Below are 16,338 nucleotides of genomic sequence, written 5' to 3'. Positions count from 1 at the left end.
TTCCATTATCCTTTTCCTGCCTTTTTTTCGGGCCGGCCGGTGGAGCGAAGCCCTCCCCTCCCCGCCACCAGCCCCGGAGGGCCGTGAGCAGCCCGGGGGAGGCCGGCGGGGCTCGGGGGGGCTTTCGTGGGCGGCGGGCGGGGAGGAGCCGTGGGGCGGCCGTGCGGGAAGTGAGCTCAGGCGCACAGGAAATCCCGCCCGCGCCGCGGCCTGTGTTTGCGCTGCGGGCAGAGAAAGGAGCCGAGCGCCTGCAGCGGCCCAGCCGAGCCTGCCGCACGCCCCGGGGCCGAGCCATGTCTGACCAGGTACGGCCGCCCCCGGCCCGGCCCGGGGAGCCCCAGGCGGAGGGGAAGGAGCGGCGGCGGGGGGCTGTGCGGCCCCGGGGGGCGGCGGAGGAGCTGCCCGGCCGCCCCCTGCGGGCCGCGGGGCCGGGAGGGCTCCAGAGGGGGCGCCCCGCGCTCCGCCCTCGGTCTGCTCCTCGGATGGGGCCGGGGCAGTCCCGGCAGCGGGGCCGCGATGCGGAGCAGCCGCTTCCTTTCGCTTTCCGCTTCCCGGCCGTGCGGCAGGGCGCTGCTCCCTGGAGCTGGCCCGGCCTGCCAGCTGCTCCGTTTGCCTGGGGAGCGGAAAAGGAAGGGGAAGAACCCAAACCTTCCCCGCTCGGCATCGCCCACATCAAACCCCACCGGGACCCTGCTCTCTGTTCTCGTACCTCGCAGTGTTGCTTCCCAGGCAGGGGCGCGAAGAGTTGCTCGTACAGCGAGCTCCCGCCTCGCTCGGCACGGTGCACGCACAGCCCTTTGCTGTATCTGTGGCTTTAGGCTATGTGACCTGCTGGTGGAAAGTTAAAACAGCATTGAGTTTTGTGTTCTGTTGCACTTGATCTCTTCTATTGCTTTCAGATGGCAGTGTTTTTTTAATCTTTCTGTGACAGTTTGGATTTGGAAAAATCAATGTCAGTGTCTACAAATGTTTTCTGCAATGCTGTGAAGTCTGGAATAGTTCTAGTGCCAGGCAGGAAATTAAAAGTATCCAAAACAGTATATACTGTGTCTCCCTAGCAGAATAGCCTTGATACGTTGTGACCCATGAATAAAAACCACTGCTGTTACCTGCTAGTGGTTTTCTTCTCCTGGCCCCTGCCTTTCAAGCCTGGTGCAGCTCTGTGGGTGAGGATGCTATTGTCTGTCTCTGCCCCCTGAGTGTTTTGCTATGAGCCCAGCTTGTTGCTGAAACTGATTAGGGTGCACTTCCCGTGTAGTGAAATACACAAAAGTGGCTGCATGTGAAGAAATAGTAAATTCTGAACTAGATCTTGAAAGCTGGTCTTCACATGACCCGTTCTGTACTGCTCTGCGTTAAGTGCTCTGCGTTTAGTGCTCTGAGCTAAGGCATGTTTTAACACATAGCTTCCATTAGGTAATTCCTTCTCCAGCCCAGTCCTGGTAAAACACATACATAACACATACATGTTTGCTCTCTGGAGCTACTTGAAGCGTATAAAACTCACTGTATATGTTGTCCTTTTTGAGTGCTTATCTTAAAGGGCTTTGGTTAATGACCCTTATTTATGTATTTATTGGAGATAAGATAAACCTTATCATATATTGTATCACATTGTTGGGGGGACTGTGCAACAACAGCTAAACAGCTTCTGAAGCACCCATGAAATGTACAGTAATGCAGAACTGTTGGTCTTATTCCTTCGTTTATCAAGACCACTGGAATAATCAGTTTGCCTACAACTATTCATTGCTTATAGTTAATTCCAGGTCCCCAAGGAAGACAGTTCTTAAGATGACACCATTTGTCCCTAGTTGTAATTTTGGCTTGTCCTTTTAGGTATAAATCAAGAAGTGCACTTGATTTAGTTACTTTGATTCCAATAGGAAAGTAACTTTTTTTGATAAAAGTACTTCTAAGAAGGACAAACTTCAAAAAACACATAGTTGCTTGGTGGGATCTCAGCAAAGGAGAAAAAAAAATCCCTGCTATGAAGAATCTTGGGCTGTTCTTGCTCTAATTGAATCTAGATGCAGGTATTTTTTCTTTTCATGTACAGCAAATACAGCACTATGTAATTTCTCATTCCTGTAACAAATGCAAGAGTTTATTTGCTTGGTTAGGAAGTGTGTTGTAATCTTATTTCTTTTATATCTTCGAGTTTAAGAGTTCTAAAGTATACTGAGTATGTTCTTTGTAAGTCTTAGACATTGAAGTTTAAGTACTCCAGAAAACTAGAGGAGGAAATCTGCAACCTACAACTTTACAATGCTTGTTTTGTGGTTCTGATAGCTGCAACAGCAAATACCTGGCACGCTCAGTGCATTTCATCCAATTTCATCAGATGTTTTAAGGTCGTGAGATTGGTGTTGATAGCAATGTGAGATAGTACTTCATGTTGTGCTACTTAGGTTAAGCTGTGGCACAAAGCCTTTAAAACTTTAGGGATCTAATGTGAAGTTAGAACTTAGCATTGTGGTATTCCTGTGCTGTTTGTGTGCTGCTTTTCTCCATTTTTCATTTAATGTAAATTTCATGATGCCCCGATAAACACTAGTTTTTTTCACAGTTTGAGTAAAAGTCTGGAGGTTGGCTTGTGGATTGTTTATCCAGGATTTTGTTAGCCAATGGTAGTAGTTTAGTAACTTGCTATCTCCTTGTTTTCTTTGTTCTTAAGTGTTTTTTTGTTTGTTTGTTTTTGTTGCTGTTGTTACTGGCTTTACCATTTGGCATTGAGTGGCAGTAGAGCTAGCACTGACAAAATGCAGGGAGCTGTTTCAGTTTTGATGGGTGTTGTGCTCTGGTTTCAAACCTTTTGTTTTTCAAAAACCAGACTTTTTTTTGTCAATATTGGTTTTATCCAATTTCTCTTTTCCTGGAATTCTGTCTCTGCCCTGTTTTTTGTGGGTGAGAGGTTTCTGGGGCTTTAAACAAGCACCTTTATAGTGTGGTGTTTCAGAACTCTGATTCCCTCTACTTTTTCTACTGTTTGCAGCTTTCCCTATTAATTCTTAGTACTTAAGTTTTCTTTCCCTGAGAGTGGGGATCAAATATCTTACAAATCCCTCCTTTCCAGTTGTATTGGCCAGACATGCTGTTATAGTAGTACTGATATTTTGTCATACCTTCTACAAGATGATGTGTTTGGGAGGGCTAAATGGGTGAATCTGTTACAATGCGTAGAAGTGCATAAACTATTACAAATACTTCTACTGTTAGGATAATATGCTGCTGCGCAATTCAGTTCTTATGCAAAGGTAAACTAAGTGACTGATAGGAAATGTCATGTAAAAAGACAAGATGTTCTTATAAATTCTTCAAGTGATAGCAAAAAACAGGAGACAATTTGTTACATACTTTGCATCAGTAGAGATCTGAATCTTTCTGATTCCTTGAGGTTAGTAATTGTGCATGTAAAAATGCTGTCTGTGCAAGTTATCAAAACAGGTCTCAGGTTCTTGTTTTTTGTTTGTTTGGTTTTTTTTTCCTCTGAGTCAGGACTGGAAGCCAGCATATCTTTATTCCTTAAAATAGTCCCACAAGATTAGAGTTCAGATATGATAGAAAGGGAAAACTTTGGGGAGCCTGGTTGTTGTTTACTGCTGAAGACTCCTTCAATGCTTCAAAAATTACTTGCTTGGAGACCTGAGAGCGAGTGTTTAGTTTCTTGAAGGCTTGAGGTCAATTCTTTGTTTGAGCTGGAAGAGTAATACATCAGTCCCAGCAGTCCAGGTTGTGCCAGGTGGATATTTAAAAAAAAAAAAAAAAAATCGGGCCAGGTGGTGTTCATGATATTTCTACGTACTCAACAAAAAAGCCCCAGTTTAGGAAAACAGAAGCTTTAGGTACTTGTACATACTCTGTTTATTTTGTCTACTGTGATGAGCAATGGAATGATGAGCAAAGGTAGATCTGAAATACGATCAGCAGGATATCATTGTTTCTTGGGAGGTTTTTCATCAAGCACCATCTGGATCTGTGGCAGTGTCTGCGTAAGATCCCTTTGTGTTGTAATGGAATGTAACCAAAGGCCTCATCCAAAATATGTAGTGACAGGCAAGGAATACAGTTAATAGTGCCTGATTTTTGGTTTGTCTGATCTATCAACAGTGAACATGAAAACTTTGATGTCCTTGATTCGTGCCTTATAGAGCGTAACACTTAAACCAAGTTGAAGAGCGTTAGTGCTTGAATTGTTGAATCAAACTTGCCTGTACAATTAATTCTTATCCTGGAAAGATATCAAAACATTGTAGTTCTTAGAAGTACAACTTTAACATTTAAGAATTAATCTCGTAACAAACATGCCAGAAGGATGCCATTAGTTGATGTCTTGTTGTCATAGGAGAAAAGGCAGCTCACCATCCTTTTGAAAGCAGTGACTGCTGTTGATGCGATTAGATGGAAAAATGTTTCACGGTTCACTCTTCACGCTGATACGGTGTCATAAGTGTTTTCTGTTTACTCGTGCTGTCCATTTTTGACAAGTATCTGAGTCTCTTGGTGTGTTTGCTATTTTTTTCTGACTGTTTGATTAGGAGTTAGTATAAAATCATATTTCCAATTTCTGCATGTTATCTTTTCAAATGATCCTTCTTATGTTCTTTGTGTTTCTTCCATTTTAACTTCTTGCGTGCAGACAGCCTATCATAATTGTATGCTACTATTTTCACACACACAGGAAGTACCTTGAATAATTTGAATTTAATACAGCAGCCATCATATTGTCCAATGAAAATAAGTGTTGGATTTTGATTACAGATTTTTGATTTTTTTTTTTCAGGAAGCAAAGCCTTCAGCTGAGGACTTAGGAGATAAGAAAGAGGGGGAATACATTAAACTCAAAGTCATTGGGCAGGTGAGTGTTTACATAACTGACATTTGGTAGATGCTGTGAGTTTCTGAGTTATAGAAATGAACAGATGGAAGTTAATACTTTCAGTTCTCCAATGCTGATCTTCCCCTCCAACCTCCAAAAAAAGCTATTTACCAGTTGCTGGCAATGTGTATTAGCATACTCTTAGTTTCAGGTCTTTGGAGTTCATGTACCCTAACTGTGAGGTCAACTCTCCTAGATAGGAATAGAAAGAAGATTCTGTTGGTAGGCTTGTGGGTAATAAGTGGTGAATCAGAAGTCTGAATTGAAGTTGTTTGAGTAGATGTCCAGATACTTCTTGAATGCAATTCCTTCTCTGCAAAGAACCCCTAAATCATTTGATTCGACTCAGTTTTGTTTGTTAGAATACTGGTGTGGTTGCTAGGCTGTTGACTGGAGACAGACGACATAGAGTAGGGCTAACATAAAGTAACTTCTTGCTGGTTTAATCAGCAATGACAAGAACACGTTCAAAAGCTAAATGTGACCCACGAGATTTTTGTGCAAAGCCTTTTGTCATCTGTTTTATCTGTGGCCATTTTGACAGACGTAGTTATTCATACTTTATAGCTGGTAGAAAGGACTAAGGAGTAATGAAACCTAAGATTTTGTTTTAGGTTAGTATTATGTTGCCAAGTCAGCCTGTATCCTAACTTCTGGATAATTGCTGTAATTGATCAAGGTTTCACATATATTTGAAATGCAAGTTTTAACTTGTCTTTTGGAATCTTAAAGCAGAATTCCCCTGCATATGTAGGTTTGGATTTTCTACGAGTATCAGCTGGTTAAAGATGGGAGCACAGACTGAAACAAGTATGGTATTTAGTACTTTTAAATTCAAAGATGTCTGTAGTGAGCTGCAGGTTATGTTATGCCACCTGTTTTAAAATAGAACTTCCTGTGAAAGTAATTAATTCAGTGCATAATATGAACCTCTAGGATGACTTAGCCACTGAGGTATGCCCAGGGATAGTTAAAATTGTGTAATGAATGGTTAAACTGTTCAGTGCTAGCTTTATGTAAGTTTTCCTCAATGAAGGTCTTAAAATGACTATAGATAAAATACGTAGTTACTAGAAAGAGTAACTTTTTTCTTTTCTGTTCTTAGGACAGCAGTGAAATTCACTTCAAGGTGAAAATGACAACGCACCTCAAGAAACTCAAAGAATCGTACTGTCAAAGACAGGTTTGTGAAACAATGATACTGAATATATAATGGCTAAGCCGAAGGTGTAGAAGTTACCTTTTAAAATGCCTAGACAGGAGTTTATAGTTACTTTAAAATCTTCCTGATTCAAATGAATGAAATTCCCTTAAAGCTGTGGAAGACTGCAGCTTAAGATGAGGGCAGCCTTAGACACTGTTACTATCATTAATACGGTGATCAATTAATGCTGCCCATTATGCCCTAAAATGGAAGAAATACACAATATTAATGGTTGATGTAGGTAACTACTGTTCCAGGGCAGTAACTGTAACTTCACTTCCAGGTTCTGTGGCAGGTATTGTGGATTCACTGCTGCTATTTCCAGCAGCCCTGGCCTAGTTTGCCTCCAGCTTTGGGGACAGATGCCTTTTGTGGCCTTTCCTTGAGCACTTCTGTTTTAGTTCACTTTGTATATATTATATACGATTATATTCAGATATAATCGTATGAAATACTTTTTTATTTTAATACTTTGATACAAATTGAACTTGTCAATTCTGTAGGAATACCTTGTTCATCTTAGATTTTCAGTGTTTTTATGCTGATATCTGCATGCTGCTATATGATTTGCTATCCCATTAGAGGAGAAAATAAAAGATTAAACACCAGATACTTGTAGCCACATACAAATTCTTAAAGTTGGGATTCATCAAAGAACTTGAAAACAGATACCGGAAATTCATGCAGGACATACTGACTGATGGAAATGCATGTGTGCGGATTACTTTCGAGAAATACATGCTTCAACAGACACAGATAAATCTGTCTCCTGGGCTGGATTCTGGAGAGTTGCTGTTTTTGCTGTCAAGTAATCTTTCTCTTAGAGGGACCACAAACGTTTCTTCCAAATTGGCCAAGAGGGATTGTTGGAGCAGTGTGAAGAGCTTCTCCTTCCTTCCTATGAATTGTTATGCCTAAAAATTTGCAAGCAATACTTGAGATGTAATCAATGCCCAAAACAGGTCATATTTCACTTGGGTTTATGCTCATCAAGTAAGTGAAAGAAGAGGAAAAGGTGAGGTGTTCAGTTTACTTACTGACGTATGGTATTCAGCTTTAATACAGGTGCACTGTACAAAACAAAGCTGAGGAAACTTCTCAGTTGCTGAGCTAGAACTCCAGTGCAACTTCAGAATAAACACGAGTTCAGCACTGTCATTCTCTTTGAGTCACTTTACAGTCTACATGGGGGTAACAGAATAGCTGAGCTCCCTTTGTAACAGGATCTAATGCTTTCCTTTTTGGCTTTCACGTGTGGTGGTTTTATTGAAAACATTTTCTTATGAATACGTGCAAGTTTCAATTGATTTTTGTGCATTTTTTTTAGGGTGTTCCAATGAATTCACTCAGGTTTCTCTTCGAGGGTCAGAGAATTACTGATAATCATACCCCCAAGGAGGTGAGTTTCTGTCTAGAAAGTGTTGCATATACCAAGTTCACTGGAGAAACTAAACACAAAATTGGTTAGTCTATCTGTTCTGCTAGCCTGTTAATCTGATGGAAAATGTTTCTTTAAATACAGCCAACCTTCTTAGACTACATTTAGTCAAATGTAGTCTGACTATACTTGTCTGACTAGAATCTATAAAAAAGGTTGATACAAGGATTAGGAAAAAAACTTTAATTGGACCTACATGTGTAATATTCCCTCAGAAGGGAGGTGTAGTTACTTAACAGAGGAAAAAAGACTAAGGGAACTGGTAAGTTGTTGAGATAGACCTTCAGTCTGACTTTGGAACAAACATGTATTTAATTCACATTTATTAGATGGAAGTGTAAGTAAACAGAAAATAGGTTACTTCTGCTGTCCAGTGACTTCTACCGATAGTAATGATAAAGCAGGAAGAAAAAATGAGTTACAATAATGAGCTTCTGGAACAAATTAGTCAAACTTGTGCACTGTGAAATTCAACAAGTTATTTTCTTTAAAAGAACAGTTGTAAACAGGCTTTGAGTTGCAAGCTTTAGGTCTTAGCTGTATTGTGCTGTAGTAGTGTGCTGTTGATAAGCCACGTGGCTACACAGCTGGTGCTACTATGCAGTACTATGCATACTGCACTATGCTGTTGGTTACATTCTTCTGCAGCCATTACCCAAGAAGGGGTTAAGAGAAAAGTAGAGCTAGCTGCTTCCAGGCTGATGTGTACTGCTTCCCAAGTAGATTTAGATTTCACAGATAAGATTGTTGCTTTGACTTCGGGATGTGCTGAGATGTCTATGATTAAAGGAAAAAAATAAAATAAAAATTGAGTGATGGATAGTGAAATATTAATTAAAAAAATTATCACCCCTTTGTCTTCGGACAAATTATGATGGGACATCAGAACAAAGCATTGTATGGGTTGTCTAGGACCTGTTCTGAATTCAGTGCACCAGATTTATAACAATTGTGCTGTTTTTTTCTGTTCTCACAGCTGGGGATGGAGGAGGAAGATGTGATTGAAGTTTATCAGGAACAGACGGGGGGTCACTCAACAGTTTAGATCCTTCTGTTTGCTTTCTTTCCCCTTAATCCTTTTTTATTTTTAAATAATAGTTCTTTTGTAATGTGGTGTTCAACACTGAATTGAAACTGGCACCCCATCTCTGGGAGTTTATTTTCAAGCGTCTGGTATTTTGAATTCTCGTGCTCATTATACACTATTGTTTCTGTTTTCATTGTGCTGAACTTTTGTGATCCAGCTGCAACCCTGCTCTCCTTTTCCCTCCTGCCCTCCCCTTTAGAAATACATGTACACACATGCATTTGTACGTTCACTAGGTTCGTGCATTTCAGGCACGAAGGTTGTAAGATCTGCCAGGTGGGCGAGTGTTCTTAATGACTTCCATATCTGCCCTGAAGTTTTGATGTGTGACTGTTTCACTCCTGGACTATAACTTTCAGTGCGAGATGAAGTTTTTCAGAACTAAACTGTGGAGAAATTCTGTATCCATAACTCAGAGCTATTTTGCTTAAATTGCGCTGATGGCCCAACGAAGAAGATCGGAGTTGGAAATGGAAAAGCTAGAACTGTTGTCATCTGTACGTTGCTCCAGAGATGGCTTTGCTGAAGACATAGAATTGAAAACCCTAATGATTCTTAAATCTTGTCGGAAGATCCCAGAAGCATTTTAACTTCATATAGGAATTAGTACATGCAGGTATTCATACAAGGATGTTCGCAGCAGACAACTGGTGTTACTTTGACACTCTTGTTTGTACCTTTTGGCCTGGGACGTGGGTTTTGAATGGACATTGTCTGTACCAGCTTCATTTAAAATAAACAACAAAAACAATTTTATAAACAATTTGCATTTTCTTTTCAAATGTTTGGAAATGAGTAAAAATGTAAAAAGTGATGATTGGGGCATGCCTTTCTAGTACCTCTACACTGAAGGCAGAAAAAGTTGCACTCTGTAAGTATACCTCATATAAAAACATCTACTTTTTTCTACTTGCCCAAGTAAAATAACTGTTCTTGGTTTGCCAGTGACTCATACTATTAGCTGTTTCTTGTCCTGTTAGGGAATATTCACATAGTTACGTACTGCTTCACTTCATGCACAAAGGTTAGGCTGAAAAAGGCAACTTGGAAGGAAATACAAGGACTGTTTGTAATGTCTACATTTCATATGACTATGGTAACATTGAATAAATTCTCTGTGACGGATGATGTAGAAGTGTGAATATGGTACATGAGGCCTCACTGAGGGTCCACTTATCTACTAGCTGGTTGCAGGTTCAAAATAGTTAGAGAACCTATAATGGGGAATGAAAGCTCAGAAGGTTATAAGCAGGGCAGCATAGAGAAGATTTCTTCACTCCCTGCTTCTGCTTTTCAGCAGATAGATGGGACTTGTTCCTGGCTTGGTTTTTAAATAAAGTTCATTTAACATGAATTTGGCATTCATAAAGGCCCATTTTAGTGCTGGCATACTTGGAAGAAGTTACAGATAGGTTTTGAATGATCAAGTTTTTATGGTACTTGCTGTGAAGTTATAAATGAATTTTCATTCTGGTGATTTGTCCTATTTCTGATCTAGTAATGCTTCTGTACCCATAGTTGCACGAAGAAATTTTTTAAAGATTATTTTTTTTTTGTCAGGAATGTCGGAATATGGGATTTTTCAAAGTATTTTATGTAAGTCAATTTTGGAGATGAGAAAGAATTGCTACTATGAGGTGCAGAGTAACATAGCTTCTTTGGAATCATCTCTGATTGCTTTTTGAGAATACTAAATATACCTGCTTTGGGATACCAGAAACAAAACAGCCTATTGAGCACTATCAGATCATCTTTTAATTTAAATTTGTGTAATGATCTTGTTAGTAGGCTCATTCCCATTATCATTCTGCAAATTAGGAACAGGCATGGGGGGACAGTGGTTTACTTAAACCAAAAGTGGAGATGAGAACAGAATCCATTTCCACTGGGTTTGATGCCAGTGCTTTTGTTGCTGCACCAGCTTTCTTCAGTTCTTACTGTTCATTTTCCTCTTTCAAGTCTGTTTTTTATGCTTTTCCATATTAACTTCCTAGTTTTGAAGCACTGCTTGTCACTTTCTTAAGACTATGGAGGAGGATTTCCTGCAGAGTGCTATTTCAGCTTCAGTGGGACGAAGCTCAAGGCTCAGTTTTTCTTCTGTTGTATAACCTTGTCCTGAAACACGTCTCCATAGAGTGGATATGGTACCAGTGGCAAACTGATTTAACCTCTTACTGACCAGTTATCAAGCCTTGAGGAACTAGTACCTGAGCAGAGCTGCTGGTCTAAAGCAGCATCTTTACAGTTAGAACTGTTGATGGGACAGAAATAACAAGAATACTGTACTCTGACTCAGATTAATATTGAGAGCTCCATATAAAATGAGAAGATACACAAACTACTCATGCATTGGTACCTTTCTTAAGGAACTTCATTGTTTGGAAATTGTACATTGAAATAAACCTGAATTTTGAAGTTGAGTGTACAAAGGCTGTTCTTTCACTTCTTTGGAAGAAGTAGTACTTCTCAAAGAATTTCTTTCTGAAAAGATGGTCCAGATTATTTCTAAACAATTAATGGATTTGAAGCTCATGACTGGAAGTCAGACTGGCCTTCATATGCTGCAGAAAAAGTAAAGAAAAGACTATTTCTCCTGAAATTTTCTTTGATCTTCATTTATGTGCTTACCTAGATATTAGAAGAACTGAGTTCAGCTGCTGATAACTGCTTCTGCTTGGTGTTTTTTTTTTTTTTTACTTTTAGAAACAAGTGATTGTCAGAGAATTAAACAATATTCACCAAGTCTGTTATGCACTAGAATATAGAAGCTAATATTTGCTTTAAATATTTCTAATTGTGAAGTTTATATATTTAATGTTCACTTTTATGCTGTATAGAAGCTGTATTGCTAAGTGCTGTGAAAGATCAGGTTCCATGAAGATGTTCTTAAAGCTGCTATGTTTAAAGTGTTTATTCTCTTAAATATAAGTATATCTAAATTCAGCAAAATGAGATTTTGAAGTTAAACTTGTAAATGCTTGCAGATAGTAGACTTCAGTTATAATGTCAAATGATACTGGCACTTGAAGTCTGTCACAAATTTTGAATAACCACATGTTTAGAAGCACTACAACTGTATACTACAGGTAGTTTTGTGGTTTTTTTTTTCCTGCTTGGAATTAGAATTATTTTAAGAGTACAATACTTACGTATCTGTGCTGAGCTGGGCATCTTCTGTATGTACTGTTTAATTATTGTACAAGTAAATTTTCTCAAATGAGAAGATAAGCTTCTGAGACACCATACAGATAACTGTAGGAACAGTGCAAGTTGGAAGTAAACTGGCTTTGTTTTGCTTTTAGAACCAATACTTAATGTGTGTTTATTTAAAGTGAAGTTCAACTTCAGCTTAAACAGATCTCAGAAATTGATTACTGTTCTCTATGGGAGACTTTCTACAGGAATGGCAATACAATTTAAATCTATAAATGTCATTTTTTTGTTAGATAATATTAGTGAAGCAGAAAATAAGGTGAACTTGCAATGAAGTTCTTAGCTTGCTACAGCTTGTCTTATAGTTGATAACGAAAACTCTTCTGAAACAGTAACAAATTGATTGGTTTGGGTGTTTCTTCCCAAAGTCAGCACTATGATCTTCATACCTTTTGTAAACTGATAGTTCTGTTTTTTCTTCTTAAAACTGAAGTGAACTGAAGAATCTACAGTGAAGCAGCAAATGATAAATGAAATGTATTCTGACACCTCAAGAGGTTGTAAAGGTTATCATGGTCTGTCTGGGTTCATTTCTGGTTGCTGTTAAAAACAGATGCTTTTACTTGTCTAATTTCTTGTCTATACAGACTATAGTTGCAGCTTGGGAAAACAGCTTAGGGAAGGAGAATAGCACTTGTCTGGTAAAGGAACATTGGTCTTTTGAATCAGGTTGGAACCTTCAAGTTGGAAGGCTTCAACTAAAAGAGCTCACTGCAATGACAAACACCTGGCACCAAGCATTTATTTATTCTTTGGTATTGTTTTCTGGCCTAGCTCTTTCAAGCAGCTGAAAATAAAACCCATGGATGAGAACTATCTTGAGCTGGTAGCTTCTGTCAACAGTGCTTGTGGGAACTGCAGACACTGCTCCAGGTCTGCTCTTTGCCTGCAAACACCGTTAATAAAATGGGTTGAAGACACAGGTCAGACTTCCTCCTTGGATTAGAAAACCAGTGTTTTGTCTCAAAATGTGCACGCTCAATAGGCTCATGGCTGGTTCACTGGCAGTTTCTTTGACTTTACCTATATGTAACAGTGCCTTTTGAGGCACTGAGCCTGGACAGGAGCATGCAGTTGCCCCTAAGAGCTGGCTTTGAGCAAGCTTTGAAACAGGCTAGGTGGAAAAAAAAAAAAAAAGCTTATAGCTTGTTGGCCAGTATGTTTTACTGTTACGACAGCATGAATAGAGCAGACAGAATATAGTTCCTTCTGCTCACCTGTAGTTATCATGTATCCTCTCATCTGTTGTAGTGCTTTGTGACTGAGAAGTTGATCTAGGCTCCCTTTCAGAGAAGGAACTGCTTGCGGTGCTTTGGTATGCAGTGTGTAAATTCCCAGCTTGTGTTCTGAGGTTCTGGTAGGAATGAGTTCTGGAAGCACGCTGTGTTGGAGTCTGCTCTGATGGACTACATAAAGGTAATCATAATTTCAAGTGTAGGAAAATCTAATTGTGCTTTCTAGAGTGTAAATGGATGTTATTTGTATATTTAAACTATATAAGCAAATTGGTGGTGGAATTAAGGGAAATATTGGAAAAAAAATGGTTAAATAGCAAAAGAATTACATTATGTCTTGGAGCTTACATTGAAGGTAGCATAAGTTACTCCTGGATGGTGCTCTTCAATGTGAACTATGCTGTTTGGAGTCTTGACTAAGTAACTATTATTGCATATTTTGCCACTGAGTATATAAATACACTATTATTACTAAGAAAAAAAAAGTAACTTCACTTTCTGTATGATAGCTACACACCTGATTGAAAGCTGTGCTTACCTAGTGTCTTTTTTCATCCGTTCCTTAGCCTCATATCTTGCCTTCTCTTCCTGGTGTCTTCTCCAAGTGTTCTGCTATTACCACCAGCTGCTGGCATTCCTCCTCTAACCACATTGCTCCTTCTTTGTCTGCATTTTTCTGCATCTTAAAAACAGATCACCAACAGCTATTGGTTACTCACATGCTTCCTATTTAGGAAATGTTTTTTCATCAATTACAAATGAAAATAATGCTGGAATAATCACGTTAAAAGTATTTAAAATCTCAAAACCAGGAATTTGTCTTGGAATTATTCCTGAATCACATCATTTAACTGCCTTTATTTTGTTTCTTTAATCTGGTATTTAATATCTGGATTTTCAAGCTTTTCTCTACAGACACCTTTTAGAAGTAGAATCATTCTTGAAGTGTCTAGCTACCAGGACTGGGGATTTCAGAAAATATATCAAATATATGGAGAACATCAAATTAAGATGTAGCATGAATATTTTTGTTGTTAGCATCTTGTACTATTGCCTCATAGCCAAACTGTAGAATTTTTTCAGGCTGCAGGGACCATGGGAGAGGTGACTTACTACCATCTCTAACAGGAGCAGCAGAAGTGCTGCAAATTTGGGACTTAGTGTCAAAGGAATTGCATGGTAAAGGCACAAAATTGCCTCTACTAGAAATGATCTTTTCAGACAAATTATCTGCAGTTCAGCCAAAGCTGTGTTAGCCAAAGACTACCTGCTTTGTCATGTTGCTCTAGCTGTCTTCTGGAACTGCAGAAACTTCCTGTGATAATCCCTCTGCTGCCAAATATGTTCTAGTGGCTTTTCTCAAATCGTGCCTTCTTTGCTGCCACCTCTTCCTGGCACCTCCACTCTTCTAGTTTGTTTCTGTAACCTAAAACATAAATGATTATCAATTGCTGTAGTAACCTCGAGTTTGCTGAACAATCTTGGCAGAACAGGTTCTTAGCCTGAAAAGCTAAACAGATAACCTAAACAAAGTACAGAGAGACTGTAATAAAGAGAGAACAGGTGCTAGTTAGTGATACTTAGCATATGTCTGGTTGTTTCTGCAAATTAGTATTTTTTTTAAACATATTGTGTACCTTTTACCATCTGTAAGGGGGAAAGGTGAAAACCTGAATTATAAGTCTTAGCTGCATGCTTTTGGCAAGCACATGAGAGACAAAGAAGATAGGGTTACAAGTATATTGTTTACATGAGACAAAGATATGGAGACAAGGGATGGAGGAGAGCACAGAGACAGCTACGTAAAGTACAGGGAACAAGAGCTGTGAGATAAAAGTAAAGCACAGCTTTGTGAAACAGGAACAAGCCTGGAACAGGAAGAAACCTAGAACAAGAATCCAAAAGATGCGCTGGATAAGACTTAGATGTAAACAGAATGGTAGTCTAGTCTCTTTGCAGGAAGATTCAGGAAGAGTAAGGAGCATAAAAGTCAAGGACGCTAATAATGAGAATGAATAATCTCCTTATTTTGGGCACAAGAACTTAAGGAGAATCAAACTCAGGTCTTTTGCTTTACTGACTAATGTTTAAGATCATGGTTCTCAGTTTTTCAGTCTGGCAGTTTGACTTGAATGTCTACTTGCTTTTCCCCACTTAAATTGGGTATGGCCACTAATCTCCAAAAATGCTTACCAAGTCAGGTTTGTCCATCTGTTTCAACCATGTGATTTAATAGAAGATGATACAAAGCAAAAGATGCTACTTCTATAAACCTGTTTCTTTTATAAATGCCCACGATGAGAGAATATCCCTACTGAGTGTTCAGTCACTTCTAGGTAGAATGTAACTCTTGAAAATGCCAAAGGAGGTCGCTGTTTTCCCCAATAAATACTCTTTCTATATAGAGAAGGAGAGAGAAAATAGAGAAGCAAAGCAAAAAGATGATGTTAGAAGTGTTATCTGCTGTTTTGTATAAGCAGAATGTTTCAAAAGGTGAACATAAATGTGGTAATTGTTTTACCAGGGCTTGTTTCTGATATTGATGTTTCTCACTTTTGCCGTTACTTTTTATGTAAATCTATGGCTGCAGAGGTAACAAGCAAAAATTGCTCTTAATGTGTTTTTGTAGTATAAAAAATTTTGTGTCATTAAGAAGGAACCTGCATTACTATGAGATAGTTTTGGTGCTGTCTGGCAAGTATATAGTTTTAATGAAATCACTAAGCTGGGTACAATTGGCTGAAAAAATAAATTTATGACCAATAGTGGTTCACTAACAACACTAATTTTTACTAATCTCTTGGAAAATAATTTTAGGACAGACTCAGATTGATAATTAATGGATGAAGTATTTGAAAATAAGTTTAAGAAGATACTACATTTAGTAAAAAAAAAAAAAAATAAATAAATAGTGCACTGCTAAAAGATGCAGCTTTATGTATGGACAAATTTCAGATTAAAATACTTGTTCTCCTCTAGATTGGAATTTGTGTTCACTAGTCAGTTTGACTATTAGATAGTGCTTGGTTATGTGTGTTTCTTCATGCTGGAACACTGAAAGGTTTGGATGCATTTTTGGCTGACAAAAAGGAAAGACTACAGTAGCCTTGTTATCATTCACATATTCCCTTTTCGAATTAGAACTTTGTCACTAACCACATATCCTCTGTTATTTTTCCAAATTTGCTGTTTCTTTTTCCATTTGTTCCTGATGCTCTTTTTTTTTTTTTTTTCTCATTCCTTCCTTTTCCCTCCACTTGTAGCTGCCTTTTTTTTTCTGTC

The 16,338-nt window shown here is 38.8% G+C and overlaps 1 protein-coding gene across 1 annotated transcript; it reads left to right on the top strand.

Moving 5' to 3' along the window:
• The first annotated feature begins 179 nt into the window (after positions 1-179).
• SUMO1 (small ubiquitin like modifier 1) lies at positions 180-11,023 on the top strand. The gene is made up of 5 exons (XM_032190482.1): positions 180-305; positions 4,784-4,858; positions 5,985-6,062; positions 7,411-7,482; positions 8,498-11,023. Exons 1-5 carry the CDS (start codon positions 294-296, stop codon positions 8,564-8,566), a joined length of 306 nt encoding a protein of 101 aa, XP_032046373.1. The 5' UTR covers positions 180-293; the 3' UTR covers positions 8,567-11,023.
• The last annotated feature ends 5,315 nt before the right edge of the window (positions 11,024-16,338 follow it).

This window comes from Aythya fuligula, chromosome 6 (assembly GCF_009819795.1).
Source record: "Aythya fuligula isolate bAytFul2 chromosome 6, bAytFul2.pri, whole genome shotgun sequence".
Lineage (NCBI taxonomy): Eukaryota > Metazoa > Chordata > Aves > Anseriformes > Anatidae > Aythya > Aythya fuligula.
Note: the sequence above shows the minus strand (reverse complement) of the source record. Positions and strands in the feature narration are given on the sequence as shown.

Coding starts and splice junctions, on each gene's coding strand:
- SUMO1 (XM_032190482.1), top strand. Junction 6,063..7,410: donor AATCGTACTGTCAAAGACAG/GTTTGTGAAACA, acceptor CATTTTTTTTAG/GGTGTTCCAATGAATTCACT. Junction 7,483..8,497: donor ATAATCATACCCCCAAGGAG/GTGAGTTTCTGT, acceptor CTGTTCTCACAG/CTGGGGATGGAGGAGGAAGA.